Source organism: Meles meles, chromosome 2 (genome assembly GCF_922984935.1).
Source record: "Meles meles chromosome 2, mMelMel3.1 paternal haplotype, whole genome shotgun sequence".
Classification (NCBI taxonomy): Eukaryota; Metazoa; Chordata; class Mammalia; order Carnivora; family Mustelidae; genus Meles; species Meles meles.
Window position 1 is genome coordinate 72,761,888 of NC_060067.1, and position 25,893 is coordinate 72,787,780.

General features: G+C 35.4%; 1 protein-coding gene across 1 annotated transcript in view; it reads left to right on the forward strand.

Moving 5' to 3' along the window:
- CLGN (calmegin) overlaps positions 1 to 25,893 on the forward strand; it is a 56,783-nt gene that overhangs the window by 13,250 nt on the left and 17,640 nt on the right. The window contains exons 2-8 of the mRNA XM_045985471.1: positions 4,500 to 4,652; positions 7,084 to 7,157; positions 7,900 to 7,958; positions 13,811 to 13,952; positions 17,716 to 17,797; positions 19,222 to 19,414; positions 22,965 to 23,154. Of these exons, the coding sequence (XP_045841427.1) occupies positions 4,509 to 4,652; positions 7,084 to 7,157; positions 7,900 to 7,958; positions 13,811 to 13,952; positions 17,716 to 17,797; positions 19,222 to 19,414; positions 22,965 to 23,154 (884 nt within the window). The 5' untranslated portion in view covers positions 4,500 to 4,508. The remainder of the gene's footprint in view (positions 1 to 4,499; positions 4,653 to 7,083; positions 7,158 to 7,899; positions 7,959 to 13,810; positions 13,953 to 17,715; positions 17,798 to 19,221; positions 19,415 to 22,964; positions 23,155 to 25,893) is intronic.

Genomic DNA, 25,893 nt, shown 5'->3' on the forward strand with positions numbered 1-25,893 from the left:
TGCAATCAAGTGAGATTTATTCCCGGGATGCAAGATGGTTTAATATTCATAAAACAATCAACATGTTATGTCACATCAGTAAAAGAAAGGATAAAAACCATATGACCAGGGCGCCTGGGTGGCTCAGTGGGTTAAAGCCTGTGCCTTCAGCTCAGGTCATGATCCCAGGGTTCTGGGTTCGAGCCCTGCATCCAGTTCTCTGCTCAACAGGGAGCCTGCTTCTTCCTCTCTCTGCCTCCTCTCTCTGCCTGCCTCTCTACCTACTTGTGATCTCTGTCTGTCAAATAAATAAATAAAATCTTAAAAAAAAACCATATGACCCTTTCAATATATGTAGAAAAAACATCTGAAGTACATTTATTCATAGTAAAAAAGAAAAAAAAAAAAAAACCTCTGCAAAGTTGGTCTAGAAAGGAACAAAATAATAAAAGCCTTAAATGAAAACTAACAACCAACACAATACTCAATGGTGAAAAACGAGCTTTCCTCCTAAGGTCAGGAACAAAGCAAGGATATCTACTCTTACCACTTGTATTCAACAGAATATTGAAAGTCCTAGCCACAGCAATTAGATAACATAAAGAAATAAAAGGCCCAAATTGGTAAGAAGAAGTAAAGCTCACTATTTGCAGATGAGATAATATTATATATAGAAAACCCTAAAGACTCCACCCAAAAAGTGCAAGAACTGATAAATGGATTCAGTGAAGTTGCAGGACACATAATGTACAGAAATCTGTTGTGTTCCTATATACTAATAATGAAGCAGCAGAAAGTGAAACTAAGAAAATGATCCCATTTACAATTGTACCCAAAACAACAAAATATCTAGGGATAAACTTAACCAAAGAGGTGAAAGACTTCTACTTTGAAAACTGTAAAACACTGATGAAAGAAATTCAAGATGACACAAAGGAATGGAAAAACATTTCCATGCTCATAGATTGGAAGAGCAAATATTGTTAAAATGTCTATTCTACTTAAAGCAATCTACACATTTACACAATCTCTATTGAAATACCAACAACAATTTTCATAGAACTAGAACAAAAACAATCCTAAAACTTGTGTGGAATCAGAAAAGACCTCTAATAGTCAAAGCAATCTTAGGAAAAAAAAAAAAAAACTGGAGGTATCACAATTCTAGACTTCAAGTGATATTACAAAGTGGTAGTAATTAAAACAGTATGGTATTGGCATAAAAATCGATACACAAAACAATGGGATAGAACAAAAACCCTGCAATTTTATGATCAAGCAACCTTCAACAAAGGAGGAATGAATATACAATGGGAAAAAAGTCTTTTCAACAAATGGTGTTGGGAAAACTTACAGCCACATGCAAGAGAATGAAACTGGACCACTTTCTTATACCATATACAAAAACAAACTCAAAATGGGTTAAAGACCTAACTGTGAGACCTGAAACTATAAAAATCCTTGAAGTGATGCACAGTCAGTAATCTCTCTGATATCAGCTGTAGCAACATTTTTGTCTCCGGGGGCAAGGGAAATAAAAGCAAAAATAAACTATTAGGACTACATCAAAATAAAAGGTTTTTACACAGTGAAGGAAATAATCAACAAAACTAATAGGAAACCTACTTAATGGGAGAAGATATTTGCAAATGGCATACCTGATAAGGGTTAGTATCCAAAATATATAAAGAACTGATACAACTCAACACCCAAAACCCAAATAATCCAGTTAAAAATGGGCGAAAGACTTGAACAGACATTTCTCCAAAGAAGACATACAGATGGACAAGAGACACAGAAAAAGATGCTCAGTATCACTCATCATCAAAGAAATGCAAATCAAAACTACAATATCACCTCATACCAGTCAGAATGGCTAGTAAATCAAAACATAAGAAGCAATAAATGTTGACAAGGATGTGGAGTAAAAAAAAACCCTCTTGCACTGTTGGTGGGAATGCAAATTGGTGCAGCCATTGTAGAAAACAGTGTGGAGACTCTTCAAAAAATTAAAATAGACTGCCCTATGATCCCGGAATTGCATTACTGGGTATTTACCCCAAACTACAAGAACACTAATTCGAGGTCTGTATGTGCCCCTATGTTTATTGTGGCAGTATTTACAATAGCTAAACCATGGAAGCCATCCAAGTGTCCATTGATGGATGAATGGATAAAGTTGTGGTATATATTGGTACACACACACACACACCGGAATATTAGCCATAAAAAAGAATAAAGTCTTGCTATTTGCAACAACATGGAACTAAGGAGTATTATGCTGAGCAAAATAAGTCACGAGAAACACAAATACTATATGATCTCACTCCTATGTGGCATTTAAGAAACAAAACAAAAAAAACAAAGGGAAAAAAGAGAGAAACAAACCAAGAAGCAAATTCTTAACTATAGAGAACAAACTGATGGTTACCAGAGGGGAGGTGGGTGGGTGGATGGGGGTTTTGACATTGGAGATTAAAAAAAAAAAAGAGTTCTAATCATTCAGGCTAACTATGTGGAAGAAAGCTTTTTATAATCTGACCATTTCTTTTCTAAAAACAGCTTTATTAATACATTGTACACCTTCAGGTCCACTTGTTTAATGTGTAGAAGCGAATGGGTTTTAATACATTTACAGAGTTATATAACATTACCATATCCAATTTTAGGGAATCTTCATTACCCCTTAACCCTTTCTTCCCACTCCTTTCCCTAGGCACTCACTAAATCTATTTTCTATTTCTATGGATTTGCCTCTGTCTTTTCAATGGGATCTTGCAACATGTGGTGTTTTATTCCTGACCTCTTCACTCAGCATGTTTTTTGAGATTCATCTATCTTATATCTGTACTCCATTCTGTTTTATTGGTAAATAATATTTTATTGTATAGATAGCTCACATTTTGTTTAACCATTAGTTGATGGACATGTGGGTTGTTTCCACTTTTTGTTTATTATGAAAAATGTTTCTTGAAACATCTATATTTAAGTTTTGGGGCAGATACCTACTGGTAGAATTGCTAGGTTATAGAGTAGTTCTGTTTTTAACATTTTGAAGAACTGCCGTATGATCTTACAAAACTTGCATCATTTTACCTTCCTGCCAGCAAGGCATAAAGATACCAATTTCTCTACATCCTCCCAGCACTTGTTAATGTCTCTTGTTGATTATGGCCATTTTGGTGGATATAAATTGCTTATCTCACAAATCCAGTGTTTCTTAAGCAGACCCAGCTATCGATATTTTCTGGAAGATGTAAGAGTTTTCTCTAAGAATTTGCTTTTTTAAAAAAATTGTCATGTTGGGGCGCCTGGGTGGCTCAGTGGGTTAAAGCCTCTGCCTTCGGCTCAGGTGATGATCCCAGGGTCCTGGGATCAAGCCCCGCATAGGGCTCTCTGCTCCGCATGGAGCCTGCTTCCTCCTCACTCTCTACCTGCCTCTCTGCCTAGTTGTGATTTCTCTCTGTCAAATAAATAAAATATTAAAAAAAAATTGTCATCTTGATGGTGAGTGAAAAAAAAAATAATAGAGCTATACTGTGGGTCATTCGGATCACTCACCCACCATATAACCAAGGCCTGCCACATTGTTTCAGTGTCCACATTAACTTTGTGTTTGAAAGGCCATTGGCACCAAAAAATAAAACTTGAATTTTAACATGTTAATGGGAAGAGAGCAAGACATTAATCATATATTTCTGCCAAGAGGCAGGCAAATTGTTTGGTTTCTAATGCTATAATAAGGGATGGACACTTAGCAGTATTTAAATGGAGACCTGGTGAGATTATTGAGTCATCAAAGTATTATGATAAATGTAAAAGAGTGTTAATCCAACTTAGTCAACCTGATTGCAGTTCTCGTTGTTCTTTTAGCTGTGATTTGATTCATGAAGAGACTGTCACATTAAATTGTGATAAAATTATTTTTCTTTAGGTTTTTTTTGTGTTTATATGTAGATGTACTTTGGTTTCATAATTGTGAGACTCGGGTTTATGTTTATATATACTTAAGCGACATTGTAATTAAAAAAAATAAACATTTGAGAATCATGATCCTTATTTCTTTGTTTTAAAGGGGTCCACACTTTTTTTTTTTTAAGATTTTATTTATTTGAGAGAGAGAGTGTGTGTGCAGAGGAGGGCCAGGAAGGGAGGGAGAGAGAGAGGGGGCAAGTGGATTCCTTGCTGAGCAGAGCGCTGGGTGGGGCTGGGTCTCAGGACCCTGAGATCATGACCTGAGCCGAAACCAATGGTCAGCCTCTTGACCTTGACCGACTGAGCCATCCAGGTGTTGTTGAGCTCTTTGTTAATAGAAGCATGGGGGTAGCTCTAGAATCTGTGTCCTGTGGGATTTGACGTTTGTGTTTTTATTTGTTCAAAGTATAATATACATAATTTTGCCAATGATTTGTTTTAAAAGCCATCTTAGAGTAAAGGTGGTATTAAAGAGAAATTATTTCTTTGTAAGTGTACTTATTTTTCACAACTTTTATTTTCACTGATAACTTTTAACTTCACAGGTAATCAGTATGCATTTCCAAAGCTTTTGGCCATGTTTGGCACTTCTGTTCATCTCAATTAATGCAGAATTTATGGATGATGGTGTTGAGATGGAAGATTTTGATGAAAATTCCGAAGAGATTGATGTTAATAAAGGTGAACTGTCCTCAGAGGTAAGGTTATTGTGAAATGAGTTGTAAGTTATCCCTTTACAGGATACAGAGGAGTGCGAACCCTTAAGACTCATTTCAGTTCTGACAGTATTCATTTTGTAAATGAATAGAAAACACTGTTTTTCCCCCAAAATTTCTTGCTGTGTTTTAAAGTGCCCATGTATTACAGAAATTTATGCATTGTTCCTAGCACAGTTTTATTACAATGTAAATATGGGGAAGATTTTTACTGTCAGAAAAGGAATTTGTCACTGCTGAAGAGGACTGATGGATTTCTATCTGAAAGGTTTCCAATTTCACTTCTGACACAGCCAGCCCTCTTCAGAAAGGACATACGGTAGTATAATTTGCAGTTCTCCTAGAAGTAAAGCAAGTGGTTTTACTTATTTCTCTGAGGAAAGGAAATGCTAACTAAGAGGATGAATCAGAAAAGGGAGTGATCATGAGGTAGGCACCTGTGTCTTGGCTCAGCCGGGTTAAGATGTGGTTTGAGGCGGTGGCTAACCCGAGTCTGAAGAACCCTACAGAGATTCTTGTACACCCTGACAATCCAGAAGAACTTGCAAATTGAGGACCATTCATAGATAATATTGGGACCATTGGAAAATTTTTCAGAAATCTTGTTGATGGCAAGAATGGATCAATTCTGTTGTGCTTGCAGCTGCTTAAAGGGCCAAGGACCACAGCATTTAGCTGTTACAGGCTTCTTTGCCTCACTCACTTGGAGAGTTTTCTGCTTGCAAATGAAAGTGTTATTCAGCTGTTTAAGATGAACATTCTTTCTCTTGTTAGATTGTAAACTCCACAAGGACGTTTCTTTTACAACCTAGTTTATGCAATCTGTAGAGGGTAAGTAAGCAGAGAGCTGCTTATTGACTTAGGTACACCTCCTACAGGGGTCATTGGAAGGTTAATACTTCAAAGAAGTTGGGAGATACATAACACTTTCACTGCCTTTGGTGACATTTGTAAAAAATGAGAGGAAGTGGAGTTTTGTTTTTTTTTTAATTTCTTTTCAGTGTTCCAGAATTCATTGTTTATGTACCACACCCAGTGCTCCATGCAATACGTGCCCTCCTTAATACCCACCACCAGGCTCACCCAACCTCCCACTCCCCTCCCCTCCAAAACCCTCAGTGTGTTTTTCAGAGTCCACAGTCTCTCACGGTTCCTCTCCCCCTCCCGATTTCCCCCAACTCCCTTCTCTCCATCTCCCCTTGTCCTCTGTGTTATTCTTATGCTCCACAAATAAGCAAAACCATATGATAACTGACTCTCTCTGCTTGACTTATTTCACTCAGCATAATCTCCTCCAGTCCTGTCCATGTTGATACAAAAGTTGGGTATTCAGAATCTTGACCCTTCAGTAATTACGTGGAATTGTGTTTGATTATTGATTTCTACCCCATTAAATAGACTTAGGTTGGGGTAGAGACAGTGAATTGAAAAAGTCCTTCTGCATCCTTTTCCCTGAAGGCTGAGAAAAGAAATCTCATAATCATACAGATAGAATCACAGAGATTGATTCAGAAAGGACCCAAATTGATCTGTTACTTTAGGCAAACTTATTCATTCGTCATCAGTTCAAATTATCTTTTGATAATTTGTCAATGAGTTAATCTTTTAAATTGTTTTGTTGGTATGTTCTGTATAGCACAGCAGTTAAGTGTATGAGCTTGGAGGCAGGCAGCCTGAGCTCCTGTGACGTCCTCTAACTAAGTGTGCAACAGTGGATGTAACTTGGGTGCAATAATAGTACTTTGCTCATAGACGTCTTACGAGGATTAAAGGAACCGCCGTATCCCCACCACCAATATCATTACCATCATCGCAGCAGCTGACTCTTACAGGGCCCTTGAAACCGGGCTTTGCAGATAATTGCTTTGCAGTGCTTTCTCTGTTGAGTCTTTTTCTGCTCTGGGTTCCTAATCTCTCCAAAAGGTATCCTCATCCTCTGTCATGTAACAGTGGAATTTAAGAGTTAATTTTAAACTAGTCTATATGCTCGCTAAGTTTTTCATCTTATACACATTGGATCATGGTATTTCTTCTATTTCTAATGATTTGTGTTCCCAAATATTGTCACCTGTTAAGGTCCTTTCAAGGCCATGTCAGCTCTATCATGAGGCCTTCTCTAATAGAATTTTTCCCCATCCCTCCTGTGTTAGAAGGAATCGTTATGTTCTCTGTCTGCACTTATACAGTATTTTTTTTTTTCTGGCATTGTATCTCTGATACTCTCTTGTATCTTACTGCACTAGGATATCAAGTTTTGAGGCCATGTCACCTTTTATTTTATTTTATTTTTTGTCACCTTTTATTTATTTTACTTATATGTGCATTACATACCAGGTTCTTAACTAGTGAGATTATTTAATTAAAATATTTGCAAAGATGAATAACCTTAGATTTTAAAAAATCTATTTTCTAGATTAAATATAAGACACCTCAACCTATAGGAGAAGTATATTTTACAGAAACTTTTGATAGTGGAAGGTTGGCTGGGTGAGTATTCATTCAAGAGAATGTTTTCTTTGATTTAATTAGCATTTTTGAAGTTACTGGTTATTGGTCTATGAAAGTTACCTCTACTACAAAACTGTAAAAAAATGTTAAAGTACTTTATTTGGCAGTGTAACTGGTACCGTAATGCATCTTTGTTATTGATAGAAATGTTTAACTTGAAGGATTACTCATTTATACAAAGAAAATAATACAAATAAATTATGAATAGAAAGTAAAAATTATAAACATTTCTTTATCCTTAAAGAATTTCTATCTTTTTATTAATATTAATAAATATAGAATTATAGTAGAATAAATTAGAATATATTAGAATAAATAATAAAATTAGAATATTAATCTAATTTCAGATAACAAATTCAAATTAGTGTTCCATCCTAAGTATTGATAAAAAAAAGTTACTATTTATTGATTATTATATACCAGACACTGTCCCAAGTAGGTAGCTAAGTACTATCTTTATCTCCATTTTACAGGTGAGGAAACTGAGGCTTAGTATATCTTACATACGATCATACAACTGGTAAATTGTGGATTCCAAGTATGAGTTAACTCTAACCTTGAAGGATTCTATATGGGCATCTTTACTTAGCCTCTAAGCATTTATTTTTTATGAGAAGTGACTGTTGGATGATCTTTTGTTGTATTTCTAATATGCATTATGTCTATAAATTGCTGGTTTTTAGTTTTAATGATACATATTTGCTTTTATCTTTGTTTACAGGTGGGTCTTATCAAAAGCAAAGAAAGATGATACAGATGCGGAGATTTCTATATATGATGGTAAAATATTTATTTTAATATTCAATAAAACCAGAATGACCCAAGTTCTCTAGCTTTACAGATTATAGTTCTATTAAATGTAGATAAGGTCTGGGACCCCATCATGCTTCACAAAAGAATGTTCAGTCTTTTGTCTCCTTTTAATATTTCTGGAAGTTGCTGGGTGATCCGTGCTTAAGCTGCCATCCGGTTTCCTAACTCTAGAAGAGTTGAATTTTTACTCCCCTAACTCTGGAAGAGTTGAATGTTTAGTCACTGCATGTCCAGCAGCAGTATTTCCCGGGTTCCTGCCGTTCTGTTGTCTCTCCTCAAGCATGAGCACATCTACATTGAGTTGTAGCTGAGGGCAAGGTTCTCCTTGCCACTGCAGAACAGGGGGAAATTGATGAGAACTACAAGATCTATGGCTCCTTCTGGAACCACATCTTCCAGCCCTACATCCACTGTCACTGCGTCTCTGCTAGCATTATCTTCAGGCTTAGCCATAGAAAGAAATGTCCTGCATGCAGGGGTCATCTTTTCTTCCCTAACAGGATTTTTTTGGAGTATGATGAAAGAATTTCTTCCTCCTTCTGGTCTAAAATCAGCCTTCTCCTTGGTTGTACCCCAAAGCAAGATCATCCTCTTCTCAAGGTGACTTATCGTGGGGATTCCTTCTCTCAGAGGACCTCATACCATAGGATGTGACCTTACATGCAGACTCTATCAGGCTGTTACATGAGAACAATGACAAGAACAGTACATGAGATAATAGCATGTGTAGGATGTCAGCTGTCTACTTCCTTCTCCTGGTTTATTTTAGTGTGAGATGAAAATTGTGCCTGCATGTCTTCCTTTGCAGCATTCTCCATCCCAGCAATTCCTCTGGGTTTGTCTGTGCTTACATTCTCCATAAAGAGCTCTCCCATATGCACAGATCAAGCACTATTGCATTTGTTCTCTAAATCCATTTAGGGAAGAGAATAATTTCACCCAAAGAAGGAGGAAGCCTGCTGAGATGTAACACAACCTAAAATACACCCACAGAGATACACATTATTAAACATAATGCTTTACTTAAAACATCTATGTTTAGGGCATCTGGCTCAATCAGAAGAGCACTTGACTCTTAACCTCAGGGTTGTGCGTTCAGGCCCCATGTTGGGTGTGGAGATTACTTAAAAATAAAATAAAAAAAATTAAAACTATGTTTACATTAGTTTTTTTTAAGAACTTCAGGTAGATATTTGTTTCACATTTGTAATTTTAGAAGAATCCATTGATGGAGTTGCCTAAAATTGAGCTATTGTCTACCTTACAAGTGAGTTTCAATCCCTATTACTTGTTGGACAGAAGTGGCTTTTAATGTTTAAATGAGTTTTTTTCTTGAGCTCCAAGTTAAAAATCAAAGAAGCTAGCAAAAAACCAAACTTCTTAGCAGTCAAATTTGGTCTATAGTCTCATTAAACATACATATCCATGAAAATAATTTTCTCATATATTAGATTTAGTGTAGTTTCTCAATGGCTTTTAGCAACAACTCAAGAGCAACTTTGAAAAATACAGAATCTGTTTGAGTTCTAGATCCTGAAAATGGTATTTGGGATATTGATATTAGCAGTGTTGTTTACAAAGTGGTTGAGGTTAGTAGTTATTAATATTCATTTCTTTTGCAGGAATATTTATTATTCACAATAGTTAATGGCAGCTTCTATCAAGTACCACTTGAATAAAGCTCATTCTGAGCTTGTCAGGAGTGAGCAAACCTAAGAAACATGTCCTGGGATATAGAGTTCCCATTTGGAGTAGACTTATTTAAAGTTTTCAAATTAGGTATATATATTGAATAAATACTAATTATTTAAAAGATGAGCTTTCAGGATATAAAACCATGTGAAATCCTTCAAGATGTTATTTACCCCAGAACCTGGGCACCTGGGTGGCTCAGTTGGTTAAGCATCTGACTCTTGGTTTCCACTCAGGTGGAGATCTCAAGGTGGTGAGATGGCTCTGCTGTCAGCATGGAGGGGGCTTGGGAGTCTCTGCCCCTCCTCCGCCACTGCCCCCCGCCCCCAGAGTGTGCTCTCTTTCCCTCTCTCTGTCTCTCTCTAAAATAAATAAATAAAATCTTAAAAAATCTTTATTTACCCCAGAATTTATATTCACTGATATTGTCTAGAATTTGGCTAAATGATCAGTTAATAGAAAGTTGTTTATTTGGGATTGGGAAAAACTTCTTGTCATTGAGCAATAATTTCCTTGTCATAAGTTTTCTAAAATTAAAGTGCTAGATGGTACATTTTCCATAGTTGAGTAATACATGTGCATAAGTGCAAGGGAAAAAGGGACAAGTTTAAAAAATTCTTTACAATAAATATCCTGAAAATCCTAAAGATAAAGTTGTTATTTCTTTAAAGAAGACCTTTTATTTTGGTGAAACCATGGATAATAGTGATAATACAATTTATCATCAGTGTGAGAGAAGAAATATCAAATGAACTCATGTTTTTTAGAGAAGTATAGTATAACCAAATTAGGGAAAGAACAAGGAATAGAAACCTGTGAGCCTTTGAAAATGAATTTTATAAAGTGCAATAAATTCTGCACAATGATAGACCAAAAAATACTTCTCCATGGTTCATGACTGTTCAGGTTCTTGCACTATTGATTTTGTTTTTCTTTTTTTTAGAAGGAAAAAAAGTAATATAAAGAGCATTAGTGATTCATAAGTGCTTGTTAATAAGTTTTTCAAGTTGATATGATACTAGAAAACAGTTTTTGCTAATGTGAGTTCATTGGAATAGTCAATACCTATAATTCTCAAAACTAGAATATTTTATGCAAATTAATATGATTTGCTTATTCTCTATTCTAAAAAGAAGAAAGAAGACTCCAACACACAACTTTTGGGCTACAGGTAACCCATCTAACTTTATAACATTTGTAGCCCATAATCTAATTTCAGAAGTTTTCTGATCTTAAACATGGAAAACCCCAGCCCAGAGAGGAGCTAACTCAACTTTGCCATATTAGAGCTTAGTGCTTATCCAGTGCTGGGTGCATTTTTGGTGGAAAGTTCTGAAGGCTAATTGGCCTAGCCTGACAAGGGTGACCTTAATTTATGTTCATTAGGTGTATAGTTTTCAAAATAAAATTTAAATCCCCATGATAACTTTTTAAATTTATTTTTTATTATTTTAAAGTTTTATTTATTTAAGTAATTTCTACACCCAATGTGGGCCTCAAACTTATGACCCCAAGATTGAAAGTCACATGCTCTCCCAACTCAACCAGTCAGGTGCCCCTAAATCCCCACAATAACTTTTGCAAAGTAAGGAAAGTAGCTGATGAGTACCATATATTTAAAAGAAAATTGACTGGGGGTGCCTGGGTGGCTCAGTGGGTAAAAGCCTCTGCCTTTGACTCGGGTCGTGATCCCAGAGTCCTGGGATCGAGCCCCACATTGGGCTCCCTCCTCAGCGGGGAGCCTGCTTCCCTTCCTCCTCTCTGCCTGCCTCTCTGCCTACCTGTGATCTCTGTCTGTCAAATAAATAAATAAAATCTTTAAAAAAAATAAAAAATAAAAGTAACTTGACTGATGCAAACTTTATTTTGTGTTAAGGATGCTCTTTATCTCATGTAATTTTAAAATATCTCATTTTAAAAATACAGTGTTGATACATCTGTGCAACAAACCACATTTTGAATCTCATTGATTAAAAAGTCAGAGAAGTATAATTTTAGCTAAGAAAATGAAACCATTCTCGGATAGGAGGAAAAAAGAGCAGGCATGCATACAGTTGCAGATATTATTTCTTATTTTAAAATTTTGTTTTATTTTCCCAAATCAATGTTTTTTAAATTTAAATTCATTTAATTAATGTATAGTATTATTTGTTTCAGGAGTACGGGTCTATGATTCATCAGTCTTATATAATACCCAGTACTTATTACAACACATACCTTCCCCAACGTCCTTCAGCCTATCCCTCTACCCCCAACCCCTCCAGCAACCCTCAGTTTGTTTCCAATGATTAGGAGTCTCTTACAGTTTGTCTCCCTCTCCAGTTTTGTCTTGTTTCATTTTTTCCTCTTTTCCCCTATGATCCTCTGCCTTGTTTCTTCAATTCTACATATGAGTGAGATCATATAGTTGTCTTTCTCTGATTGACTTCTTTTGCTTAGCATAATACCCTCTAGTTCCATCCATGTCATTGCAAATGACAAGATTTTTTTTTTTTTTTTTTTTTTTTTGGTGGCTGAGTAGAAGTTCATTGTGTGTGTGTATACACATCTTCTTTATCCATTCACCTGTTGATGGACATCTAGGTTCTTTCCATAGTTTGGCCATTGTGGACATTGCTGCTGTAAACATTGGAGTGCACGTGCCACTTCAGATCACTACGTTTGTATCTTTAGGGTAAATACCCAGTAGTGCAATTGCTGGCTCACAGGGTAGCTCTATTTTCAACTTTTTAAGGAACCTCCATACTGTTTTCCACAGTGGTTGCACCAGCTTGCATTCCCACCAACAGTGTAAAAGTTTCCCCTTTCTCCCCATTCTCACCAACATCTGTCACTTCCTGACTTGTTAATTTTAGCTATCCTGACTGGTGTGAGGTGGTATCTCATTGTGATTTGGTTTTGTATTTCCTGAATGCCGAATGATGTGGGGCATTTTTTCTTGTCTATTGGCCATTTGGATGTCTTCTTTGGTGAAATGTCTGTTCATGTCTTCTGCCTATTTCTTGATTAGATTATTTGTTCTTTGGGTGTTGAATTTGACAAATTCTTTATAGATTTTGGATACTAGCCCTTCATGTGATATGTCATTTGCAAATATCTCCTCCCATTCTGTCAGTTGTCTTTTGGTTTGTTGACTTGTTTGCTTTGCTTTGCAAAAGCTTTTATCTTGATGAAGTCCCCCAATAGTTTATTTTTGCCTTTGTTTCCCTTGTCTTTGGAGACGTGTCTAGCAAGAAGTTGCTGTGGTTGAGGTCACAGAACTTGTGTTCTCCTCTAGGATTTTAATGGATTCCTGTCTCACATTTAGGTCTCATCCATTTTGAGTCTATTTTTATGTGTGGTGTAAGGAAATGGCCCAATTTCATTCTTCTGCATGTGGCTGTCCAAGTTTCCCAACACCATTTGTTGAAGAGACTGTCTTGTATTCCATTGGATATTCTTTCTTGTTTTGTCCAATATTCATTGACCATGGAGTTGAGGGTCCATTTCTGGGTTCTCTATTCGTTCTATTGATCTATGTGTCTGTGTTTATGGCAGTACCATACTATCTTGATTACAGCTTTGTAATAGAGCTTGAAGTCCAGAATTGTGATGCCACCAACTCTGGTTTTCTTTTTTAACATTCCTTTGGCTATTCTGGGTCTTATGTGGTTCCATACAAATTTTAGGATTCTTTGTCCCAGCTCTGTGAAAAAGTTGATGGTATTTTGACAGGAATTGCATTGAATGTATAGATTGCTCTAGGTAGCATAGACATTTTCACAGTATTTGTTCTTCCAGCCCATGAGCATGGAATGTTTTTCCATTTCTTTGTGTCTTCAACAGTTTCTTTCATGGGTGTTCTATAGTTTTCCGAGTACAGATCTGTTGTATCTTTGGTTAGGTTTATTCCTTGGTATCTTACGGTTTTGAGTGGAGTTGTAAATGGGATTGACTCTTTAATTTCTCTCTCTTCTGTCTCATTTTTGGTGTATAGAAATGTAACTGATTTCTGTGCATTGATTTAAAATTTTGTTTTATTTTTCCCAAATCAGCCTTTTTGAAAAAATCTTATGGGTCACTGCTGGTAAATAATCTGTAAGTCAGTGTTTTGGGTTTTAGTTTAATTGCTTTGCTTTATATTTTAGGAAGATGGGAAATAGAAGAATTGAAAGAGAACCGAGTGCCCGGTGACAGAGGTCTGGTACTGAAATCTAGAGCAAAGCATCATGCAATAGCTGCTGTATTAGCAAAACCCTTCATTTTTGCTGATAAACCTTTGATCGTTCAGTAAGTTTTACTATGTTTTTCAGTACTTTTTCTGAAATTTGTATTAGTTTTGTATGATTTGGCTTCTGAATATAGCTATAATGGGTATAAAATGGGCATAAAAATCCAGATTTCCTTTTTAGTTTCACTTACTTAAATACATAATGCATCTATACACACAGATACTCTGAGGTTTTGAGGGAAAGCCAGGTTGATTTAAAAAAAAATATATATATATATATAAAATCTAGTAATATAAAAAATTCTGCCACCATAAACTGTAGAATACATACTGAAATCACCATTTTTATTTTAACTCTTTTCTTAAAATTCCTTGCTCTGAGGATATTAACATCAGTGTATTCAGAATGGAACCATAAATGTCGCTGTTAAACCAGTTATAAGATTTAAAGGAAACAAACACATTTTAAAAAGGGTATGCATATATAGATCAGTGTCTTTCCGCTTATTTTTTAATTTCTTAAAATTTAAATTTTATAAATTTAAAATAAATATAAATAAATAATAAATAAAAATAAAAATACATTATTATTTAAATATTTAAATTTAAAATAAATATAAATAAATAATAAATAAATAATAAATAATAAATAAAAATAAAAATACATTATTATTGTATTATTAGTTTCAGAGGCACATGTTTACACAGACAGTCCTCCCCTCCCCTCCCACACAACGTGCCATAAACTAGTTTTGGTGTGATATTGCTTACATGTATACCGTCATAAAATCAGGTAGAAATTTTTCAAGATTCACCTACATAAAATAGATATAAGGCAAAATAGATGTATACAAGTACAATTAAAAGCCTGATAAAATTCAAATTAAAAACAAAGGAAAGGAAATGCATAAATGTCATTTTCTCCCTTCTGTTAGAAGATTTGGCTGTCCAAAGTTAATGACAACATAAAGAAATATTAACTGTAAAGTATATCACTCTAGAACCACTTCAGTTTTTTTTGTTACCATGTTAAACATGTTCCTACATAGGATAACTACAATGTCATTTTGTGTTTTAGAAATTTTAAAAAATATGGCATTTGGTGTATTTATCTTCATTTTTCACCTGTGTTGCTTTGGCTTAGTTTCACTGTCATGTCAATAAATTTAAAATTTTAAATAATGTCAAGGAATATATGACTATTAACAAATTAAAAATATTTTTAGAAGTACTTATTGGCACTAATATTTGATCTTGATAGTATTTGTTGTTATTCAGGATTTGGCTTTTCTTTTTTTCTTGAAAGTTTGAAAGTAATCCTATTTTTCTGTTGAAACTTAGTTGAATATAATATCACTTTCTATTTTGACCCTTTGTGGCTTAAATGATAGGGTAAAGAAAAATAATAGAAAGTGTATTTTCAGAGTAAAATGAATAAAATTTAGTGGTTTAGAAGATATAAATCACTACTAGGCAAGTAAGCAAAAGATAGAAGCAAAGATTTTATAATAAGTCTTAAAGAATTATTAAGTAATTGGAAATTACGTCCTGAAAAAAAGAAAAGGAAAGCCAAGAAGAATTGAATAGCGGTCTTTGATATGCTTTGATATACTTAAAACAACTCAAGGAGAGTAAATGTCTTCTCTTAATATTGAAACAATGAAATGGGAAAAATAAATTTTATATTAAGTACTATAAATACAATGGATTCACAATATAACTTTACTCTCAAGTTGCTTTTCCCAAAAAAGTGTATGTGTTAATGTGCATTATGTGGTCATACAAGTTGTAGAAACAAAGCATGTCCTTACATAAGGAAGCACATTTGCTTGCCCATTTAGACTTGGAGAGAGAAGTTCTACATGCAAAAACCCATTTCTGACTTCAGTACTGTGTCTTCCAGACATATTTCACCACAGAACTTCCCCCCACCCAACAATAATTACCTCTTCATAGGAGAGTGTGGGAAATGACACTCTCAGGAAATAGGGTTGCCAAGTATCTTCCATGTCCTCCTCTTACCTGTGACCAAGGAATAGCAGCAGTTGAGTTATGAGACACACATTCGGTGATCTCTAATCTACTATGAGTTGTTTATGTTAGGCACAAGTTAATGATTTGAAAACTCTGCAGGTTTGCAATGGGAGAAATGGACATAATGACTAGGTCTAGGCATGTTATAACCACAAAGCTATGTTCATATTTATAGGGACAATTTACATCATTTTTTTTCAGTTCTTACTTTTCGTCCTAAAAAAATTTGATGTGTATTTGATCACCTAAAATAAAACTATCTTTTTATTTTATTTTACCTAAAATAATTAATATTTACCTTTAATTCACACTGTGCACCATTTCTTTTACATTATAGTCTATAAAAACTTTTTCCATGAGAAAACATTTCTTTGTTGGCTAGTGCTTAAAATAAAAATAGTGACAAGGCTTTGAGGAATACAAACTGTCCTTTATTTAAAAAATGAAAAAAAAAAAACCCTTTCTTTTGATCATAACAGAAGCTAACATTTTGGACATCTGTCCATTGCTGTGCATGGTATTATTTAAGCATCACGATCCTTTGAGGTCCTGGAGCTTGAATAATTTGACTTTACCCTCGGTGTCACTAGAATAAGTGGCAGAAAGAATAAATCTCAGGTCCTTCTGGCTCCAAAGCACATGCTGGTAAACCCCATTGTACGCTTCTTGAGAAACCAAGCAGAGTAGAAAGTAGGAGGAAAGATCATCATAATCTGGCAACTCAGACAATCACTTAAAATTTTACTGTATTTCCTTTGTTCTCTTCAGTGTAAAATATATACACTAATTGGTTTCAAACTGTCAGAATTTTGTACGCTATTTTTTTGTTGTTTTTACCTTTGTTATCACCGAAGGGTTTTTTTTGTTTTTGTTTTTTTAGAAAAATTTTAAACTGCAGTCCTTTCTTAAAATGATTACTGGTTCCTGTTACTTCTCTAGTTTTCATTTCTTTTAATTCCTGAAACTGAAACACAACCATTTTGATTTTTACTGTTTTTCACTCTAAGGGCTATTTCATTGATTATTACATATGTAATCAATAATTTACCAAGAATTTAGGAGACTAAATACTGCTCGATATGTCTGTATCTATTGCCTAAACAAGACAATTTCCTTTATAAAAACAAAACAACAAGAAAATCTTCTGCTGAAAATTACAGTGTTGCAAATTCATGAAAAAGCTCTCATTTCAGTTCACACCTTCAGTTGTTTTTCTGTATTTCCTGACTGTTAAGGTCTTAGATACTCCAGGTTATTGACTGAGGTTATAAAATCTCTTTGCTGGAGGTATTTAATTAAATGTACACAGTTATTTAATATGGTTTAGTTATAGTTGAATTAAGTACAAATTAATGAACTTGATATATCTAAGATCTATCAGCAATTTCTTAGAAATCTGTTGCTGTAGCTATGGTCCTCATAATCTTCATTTTTTAGTTTATAAAGAAATATGTATAGTGTATGCTTTATCTGAATTTGAAGTTTCCTATTATAGTTTTAAAGTATCTTATCCTTAATTCAGCAAGTTTTGATGGGAAAACTTATTTCAACAAGTTGGTTGGCTTTTCTATAGTTGATTGTAATCATTCGACTTTGCACATTTTAAGGATGTACCTAAACAAAGCATTTCTGCTTATTCCCTGTATGTTGTGGATATGCCTTATAAGAGCTTTTGGTGATGTAAAACATTTGTGTTTAAATGAATTGAGAGTAATACATTCAATTTTAAAGAGCAATTAGTAATTTTTTTTATTTATCAGCAGTATGATTCTTTTTCCCTTCATTTAGATATGAAGTAAATTTTCAAGATGGTATTGATTGTGGAGGTGCATACATTAAACTCCTAGCAGACACTGATGGTTTGAATCTGGTATGATATTTTAATGTTTAAGAAAACCTTTTTAAAGTTAATATTTTAAAGGAGTAAATGAGAAAACTGAAATTTTTATTTTCAACTGAAATCAAAAAGAACCTTAACAATCTTTAACCAGCCTGAGTGTGTATAGCTTTCAGAGTGTGCCTTCAAATTTCATACACAGCTGTGTTACTTGATGGCATCAGTTTTATAATCTTTAGCAACACAATAAAGTTTGCCATGTCTATATGTAAAAAATAACATGGTGCTTATACATGTCATTGAAAGATCAGCTTAGAGTTATTTTCTTTACAAATTAATAATCATAAGTGTTCGGAGAAGTAAAATAACAGAGCAAAGCAGTAAAACAAAATCGCCAAAGAACCAAATAAAAAATGTGGGCCAGTTCAGAAATTGGGAGTCTGCCAGAAATAACGTGGTTAAAAATGTTTTGAGAAAGAAGTAAGTGTATCAGGTTGGAAACACTTGTAGCATTCTCCTGCCTGGGCTGTGTCAGGGCTTCTGCATATAACAGAAGATAAATGAGACCTCAGTGACATATTTGTCAGAGTGCATGGCTGTGCATAGGCTGTGAGACATGGATTAAAGGACTCGTGTTGTTATTCTTAGAATTAGTTAAAGGGGAGCCCATTGGTAGTGTATGTTAGAGCTCTTGTTTTAGGTATTGTAAGGTGACCATCACTCAAAGGTATAATGACATAATAAACAAATGCTAGGTATTTTGCTAAGCATGTAATCTGATTAATTTAGCTAATCCTCAGAGAAACCTTGTAAAGTAGGTACTATTATTATTTCCATATTTTAAAGGTAGCGAAACAGGACTACACCAAGGCTAAGAAATTTATTCAGGGCCACATACAGCTGTTTAAGGGCAGTGGTAGGATTTGAACCCCGGGATCTGACAACAGATCCCATGCTTGTAGCTAATAGGCCATGCCAAGTAAAGACAAATTACTAGTAGTAAAACAGGGAGCATGTCTCTATGTCTGTGTTTGTGTCTGAATCTCTCTTCACTCTGTGCTCAGGAAGGTCATTTTCTGGTGTCCTCTTGAATAACAGTAATGAGTAATCATTGTAGTCTTAAAGTCATGAGTGTGCTTTTCTCTTTGCTTAAGTTTCTTAACAAAATGTTAATAGTACAGATTTATATAAAGTAATCAAAGTTTATTATGATGTTGGTAAGGTGGTTTCAGCTTCTCTCCTACATCCTCAGGAGGGAAGTAGCATATGCATTTTAAAAAAATCTTTTTGAGAGAAAAATTGTCTTTTTCTGCATCCTTTATTGTCAAGTGTGTCAAATAATTCTTTGGTGATTTAGCATTTAATACATTTTTATAGCTTCTACCCAACGGGATAGAATAGAAAAATTCATTAAATACTCTGATTCTGGACTAATCCCAACACATCTCTCTTTGAAGGAAAACTTTTATGATAAAACATCCTATACCATTATGTTTGGACCAGATAAATGTGGAGAAGAGTATAAACTTCATTTTATCTTCAGACATAAACATCCTAAAACTGGAGTTTTTGAAGAGAAACATGCCAAACCTCCAGATGTAGACCTTAAAAAGTTCTTTACAGACAGGAAGACTCATCTTTATACCCTTGGTATATCCTTTTAATTGATTCATTAATTCAGAAATATTTACTGACTACTGGTATTTTCATGGCAGGTGCTTTGGGAGAAACAAACATGGATCCTCCTCCCCATAAGGAGCTTATCGTTTCAGGCTAATTTTCATGCATGTAGTGCAGGTAGAAAGTAAAGTGCCATATGCGAGGTGCAGATCAGGTAAGAGTTCAAAGGCAACATTCCCTCCAGTTTGGAGACGCAGAGAAAACTCAGTAAAGGAGATTGTATATTAACTAGTCTGGAAGTGTAGATAGAACATGGGAAATAGGAGAAGAGGTGGATATTTTAGGTGCTCTGACATTAGTGGTGCTGTAAGAACAGGAGACTGGGAAATAAGATGAAAGACGAAGATGATGGGGAAGACCTTGATGGCAAGCTCAGAAGCTTGGACTTTACAGGCAGTTGTGATTATTGTCAGACCCGACCTCATCGTATTTGTGCCACATACTTACGTTTTGAAAGACGAGGTCTTGAGCAACCATCTTATTAACGTATTTAGCTTTACTTTAGAACATAGGCGTTTCTGTAGACATTGAGTGGGAGGAACATTACAAGGGATTGTTTCTCCCCTTCCCAAGTGTGTACGGTTATGGAGCTTTGATGTGTCCATGATTATTTAAAATCACAGTGTGTCAGAACCCGACAGGACAATTCTCTCGAAGACTAAGGTATTTTAGTTTCCTTTCCAAACACTGTGGCTGCAGGAATATTCATGTTGTCTGCCAGGGCAGCGACCAGTTTTATTTTTAATGTCAGCATCGATGATAGTAAAGAGTTTTTTTTTGAAATTGGAAAATAGATCTGGATGTTTTGGGGAACATAATCTGTAGAGATAATGAGAAATTACAACTAGAACAGGGCAAATGAATTTCATTAGACTTTGTACAAACTTGGTGAAAAGCCACTGGGTGTAATATTACCAAAGACCATAAGCTTATGTGTTTTGAAACCACAACACCATTTTCAAGAATTATCCAAAGAAAATAATCCAGAAGAAAAAGAGCTATGTGTAAAAATACACTGTAAATTTAAAGCAACCTGAATGTTACAGTAGGAATGTTGTATACAATACAAAAATGGTAACTGTGGAAGTGTTTAGCCATAGGGGAAAATGTTTGTAATATTAAAATGTCAAAAGAAGGGCGCCTGGGTGGCTCAGTTGGTTGAGCGACTGCCTTCGACTCAGGTGATGATCCCAGAGTACCGGGATCGAGTCCCACATCGGAGTCCCAGCTCCACGGGGAGTCAGCTTCTCCCTCTGACCTTCTCCTCACTCATGCTCTCTCTCACTATCTCTCTCTCAAATAAATAAATAAAATCTTTAAAAAAATATCAAAAGAAAATGAGATTCAGAGTGGAGATGCATCATCATGGGGGCCATCAGACAATTTATGCAAATAGAAAGACTAGAAAAAAAGAACTAATTTTCATTAGTCGCCAGGGACCTTCTGTACTCTGTGCTTGATAGTTTGTTTAGAACCATCATGTGAGGTGAGCAGTTTCTCTTTATTTTACCTTAACTTAGGTTAAGCAACTTGCTCTAGGAAATAAAAGTAACTAGAATTGAATTTCAAGTCTGACTCGTAAACGTTTGTGTTCTTACTTCTACACACAAAAACTTCGTCGTACTAGTATTATTGAGTGACTTTTTTTTTTCTTTTAATATTTTATTTATTTGACAGAGAGAGAGATCACAAGTAGATAAAGAGGCAGGCAGAGAGAGAGGAGGAAGCAGGCTCCCTGCGGAGCAGAGAGCCCGATGCGGGGCTCGATCCCAGGACCCTGGGATCATGACCTGAGCCAAAGGCAGAGGCCTTAACCCACTGAGCCACCCAGGCGCCCCTTATTGAGTGACTTTTTAAAAACTTTTCTGCACTACTGTTGTATTTTTACAACATCATTTTGTAGTTGTTCTAAGAACGGTATAGAGTACCTTAAAAGGCTTTATAATCCAAGGCCTGTTACTGTAAATTCATTTTAAGTATTTAGTATAGTTTTAGACAAAGATGTCTTTCCACATATGAGTATTTGTCACATGCTTTTTTGTTTTAACTGTAATTTCTAAAAATTTCAGTTGCAAAATTTATTCAGCACATTGTTTTCAAGATTTTTCTTGAGAAATACCTTTTTTGAATCGGAAAGAATCTAGTACTTTTTTACATTTAAGATCTTACTCTTAGCTCTGCCTAAATCTTGACTTTTTCCTTTGCATAGTAATAGTTTTATAATCTCAGCTGTAATAGAAGAAGAAATATTGGAGAAAAGAGAAGGGATGGGGCCCTGGGTGGCTCAGTGGCTTAAGCCTCTGCCTTCAGCTCAGGTCGTGATTCCAGGGTCCTGGGATCGAGCCCCACATTGGGCTCTCTGCTTGGTGGGGAGCCTGCTTCCCCCTCTCTCTCTCTGTCTGCCTCTCTGCCTACTTGTGATCTGTGTCTGTCAAATTAAAAAGAGAGAGAGAGAGAGAGAGAAGGGAGAAAACAGTGTTTGCATTATTTGAGTTTGCATATAGATTGTAGTTTTTGCTTTTGCTATAAGTAACTTCGTACTGTTGTGACTGAAACCTCTGGAGATTTTTTTTCTTCAGAACCATTTCTTCAGAAAGTGGTAGCCCACTTACTAAGTCGGGATGATCCCGACGTTCGTTGACAGTTCCTACTTTCCTAGCTTGCTGAAAGCAAATGTTAGGCATCTATTTTCATCTACCATTCTTTCCAAAGACATACAGTTTACCCGGTGACCCCCCAAGTTTACAGAAGGAGGCGAGAAGTTTTATTTTGTCATTACAATGGAAAAGAGGGTTCATTATGAAACTTTTGGCTTGGGAACTTTTAGAGAGCTGGTTCACCTCCAAACAGACATAGGTTTAAGCTTGTGTATTTTCAATCAACCTTAAGATGTATGAATCATTTACACGACAATGTATGAATCATTGAATTTGAAGTGGCAGTGAACTTTAAAATTTTCTAGGAAATGATAATCATGTATCAGTGTGAATTTCCTGATTTTGGTGACTACATTGGGGTTATATAGGAGAATGTCCTCGTTTGTAGGAAACAGACATTAAAACACAGGGATGATGTGCGTGAGGTCAGTAACTTACTCTCAAGTGGTTCACGTGAAAAGTTCTTTGTAGTACATTTACAACTTTTGAAGTTTGAGATAGTTTCAAAAAAGTCATTTTGAAATACTGAAGAAGTTTGGAATGCATTCTGTAACTATAAAACAGTGAAGCTGACTGGTTGTGAGGGTCCCAAACTGCACGAGCTATTGGATATTCTTTATTTGAGAAGTAATGGAGCATTTCATTAAGTTATTATTGCTTAAGACAAAATTTTATCTTTGGTTTTAGAAAACATTCTTCCTAATGATCTTAGCATATTTTGATTTTTAATGCATTGTAATTTCTCGATTTCTGGTTGAGAAAAAAATTTACCCATGAATTGTAGGGTGGTTTTCTTATTTAGAAGATTATCTTTAAAATGTCAGTCATTATGATAAGTGTAATATAATTAAATTGGTCTTTAGTGATGAATCCAGATGACACATTTGAAGTATTAATTGATCAAATAGTTGTAAACCAAGGAAGCCTACTAGAAGATGTGGTTCCTCCTATCAATCCTCCCAAAGAAATTGAAGATCCCAGTGATAAAAAGCCTGATGAATGGGATGAAAGAGCTAAAATCCCTGATCCTTCTGCTGTCAAACCAGAAGACTGGTAAGTAAAGAATTCAGTAGCAAAGATTAGTTGGTGTAATTCAGTAATGAGATATTCCATATAAGCAAAGTTTACAACCAGTAAAGCATTCTCTTTTAAACATTAAAATTACTTATTTTGACTATTTTGGGTGAAATACTTTCCTAAAATAGATTTTGTAGGGGCACTTGGGTAGCTCAGTCAGTTAAGCATCTGAATCTAGATTTTGGCTCAGGTCACGATCTCAGGGTTGTGAGACTGAGCTCCCTGTCCAGCTCTGCCTGGGCATGGGTCTTGCATAAGATTCTACCTCTCCCTCTCTCTTTGCCCTTCTCCTCCAAAGAAAACCAAAATAGATTTTGTATATCCTTGCCTCTTAAGTATCTTAATTTTCATTTTAATTAATTTTTAATTTTCTTACCTTTTTCAGTATTTTTGTTTGTTTGTTTCCAGTGCTGTGTGTATGTGTGTGTGGGGGGGGGGTAGAATTCCATGACTCTAAAGCACCAACACTTTAATTTTAATTCTAGTTTAATCTTTATCATATATGTTTGTGTATATTTTATATAGTTAGTCTTTTCAGTTAATGATTACTGGGCTTAAAATAGCCATATGTTCAGTGTCTGTGCCCATAGAACTATATGTCTAAAATAAATGAACTAGTCTATATGAAAGTTATACTTTGATAAATCTGACAGAAAGCAATTAGAATCCAGCAAATATAAAAAGGACAGTATTTGCTGACCAGGTGGACTGCAAGGTTAGTCTAATATTGAAAATCAATTGATATAATACACCATACTAAGAAATGTTTTGAAATTCATCCATATTTGTGTTTATATCAGTAGTTAGTTTTGTTTTAGGGATTTGTAGGGATTTATTATAATTTGTTTATCCAGTCACACATTGATCGAAATTTTGGTTGTCTCTGGTTTGGGCAATTTTTAATAAAGCTATTATAAACACTTGTGGACAGGGCTTTGTGTGACATAATTTTTCCTTTTTCCTGGGTAAATACCTAGGAGAGGGATTGTTGGATTATATAGTAAGTATATGTTTAAATTTCTAAGAAACTGTCAAAATTTTCCAAAAGGATATACCATTTTGCATTTGCACTAATATTAAGTAAGAATTATAGATCTTATACATGTACAGTATTTGGTATCACCTGTTTTTTTCTTGAGATAATTAACATAAAACATTGTATCAGTTTAGGAGTACAACATAATGACTTGATATATGTGTAAATTCCAAAATGATGAGCACAGTAAGTATAATTAACATCCATTACCACACAGGTACAAATTTGTGTGTGTGTGTGTGTGTGTGTGTGTGTCTGTGCGCGTGTGTGTGATGGGAAATTTTAAGGTCTACTCTCTTAGCAACTTTGAAATACACAATACAGGATACTAACTGTAGTCATACGGTGTACTTTCATCCCCAGGACTTACTCATTTTATAGCTAGAAGTTTGTACATTTTGATCTTTTGATCTGTTTATTATTGTTTTTCTTTGGCTTTTCTAAAAGGGTTGTAGTGATATCTAATGTAGTTTTAATTTGCATTTCCCTGATAACTAATCATGTCGAGCCACTTTTCACTCACTTGCCATTCATATCATTTCTTTGATCCAGCATCTTTTCAATTTTTTTGTCTTAATTGGGTCATTTTTTATATCACGTTATGGAAGTTCTTTATATTCTGGATACAGGTATTGTACTAGTTACATTTTGCTCTGTAACAAATTATCCCCAAACCTAGCAGCTTAAGGCATTATCTCACAGTTTCTGTGATTCGGGAATTTGAGAAGAGCTTAGCTGGGTCTTCTGGCTCTGGGTTTCTCACAGGCTGCAGTTAAGATGTCTGCTGAGACTGCAGTCATCTAAAAGGCTTAACTGGGAGTGGATCCAGTTTCAACTCCACTAAGTGCGTTTTGGCAGTGTTCTGTTTGTTGAGGGGCTGACTTGTCATTGTTGGATTGAGAGCCTCAATTCCTTGCTGGATGTTGACCAGAGTCATTCTCCCTTGGTTCCTTGCAATCTAGACCTCTCCACAGAGAGAGACTCAGTTCCTTGCTGGATGTTGGCCAAAGTCCTCCCTTGGTTTCTTGTAGTCGAGGTCTCTCCATAGTGTAGCTCACAATGTAGTAGCTCCCTTCAAGGAAGCAAAAGTGAGGGAAGAGAGAGTGCAGAGAAGATGGAAGTCACAGTTCATACTGGGTTAACAATGTCCTCCAGAAATCCGTATCTACTCAGGACCTATGATTATGACTTTGTCTGGAATTAGGATCTTTGCTGATATAATTAAGATGAGGTCATACGGAATTAGGATGGGCCCTACATCCAATGTGACTGGTGTTCTTAGAAGAAGAGGGACATTTGGACGGATTCGCACAAGGAGAACATCATGTGACAACTAAGGCAGAAATTGAAGCGATGCATCTCGAAGCCAGGGGATGGCGAGTATTGCCAGCTCCACTAGAAGCTAAGTAGAAGCAAAGAAGGATCCTCCCCCAGAGCCTTCAGCCCTCTCAGAACTTTGACTTCTGGTCTCCAGAGTTCTGTCATTTTAAGGCTGTAGTTTGTGGTACTTTGTCATGGCACCTCAGGAAACTAGTAGACGGCCTTTTATAACAATCTTGGAAGTAACATCACATCAGTAATTTCTGTTTATTAGTAGCGAGTTCTTAGGTCCAACCTACACTCATGGAGAGGGGAGCACATTGGGCATGAGTACTAGGAGGCAGGGATTATTGGAAACT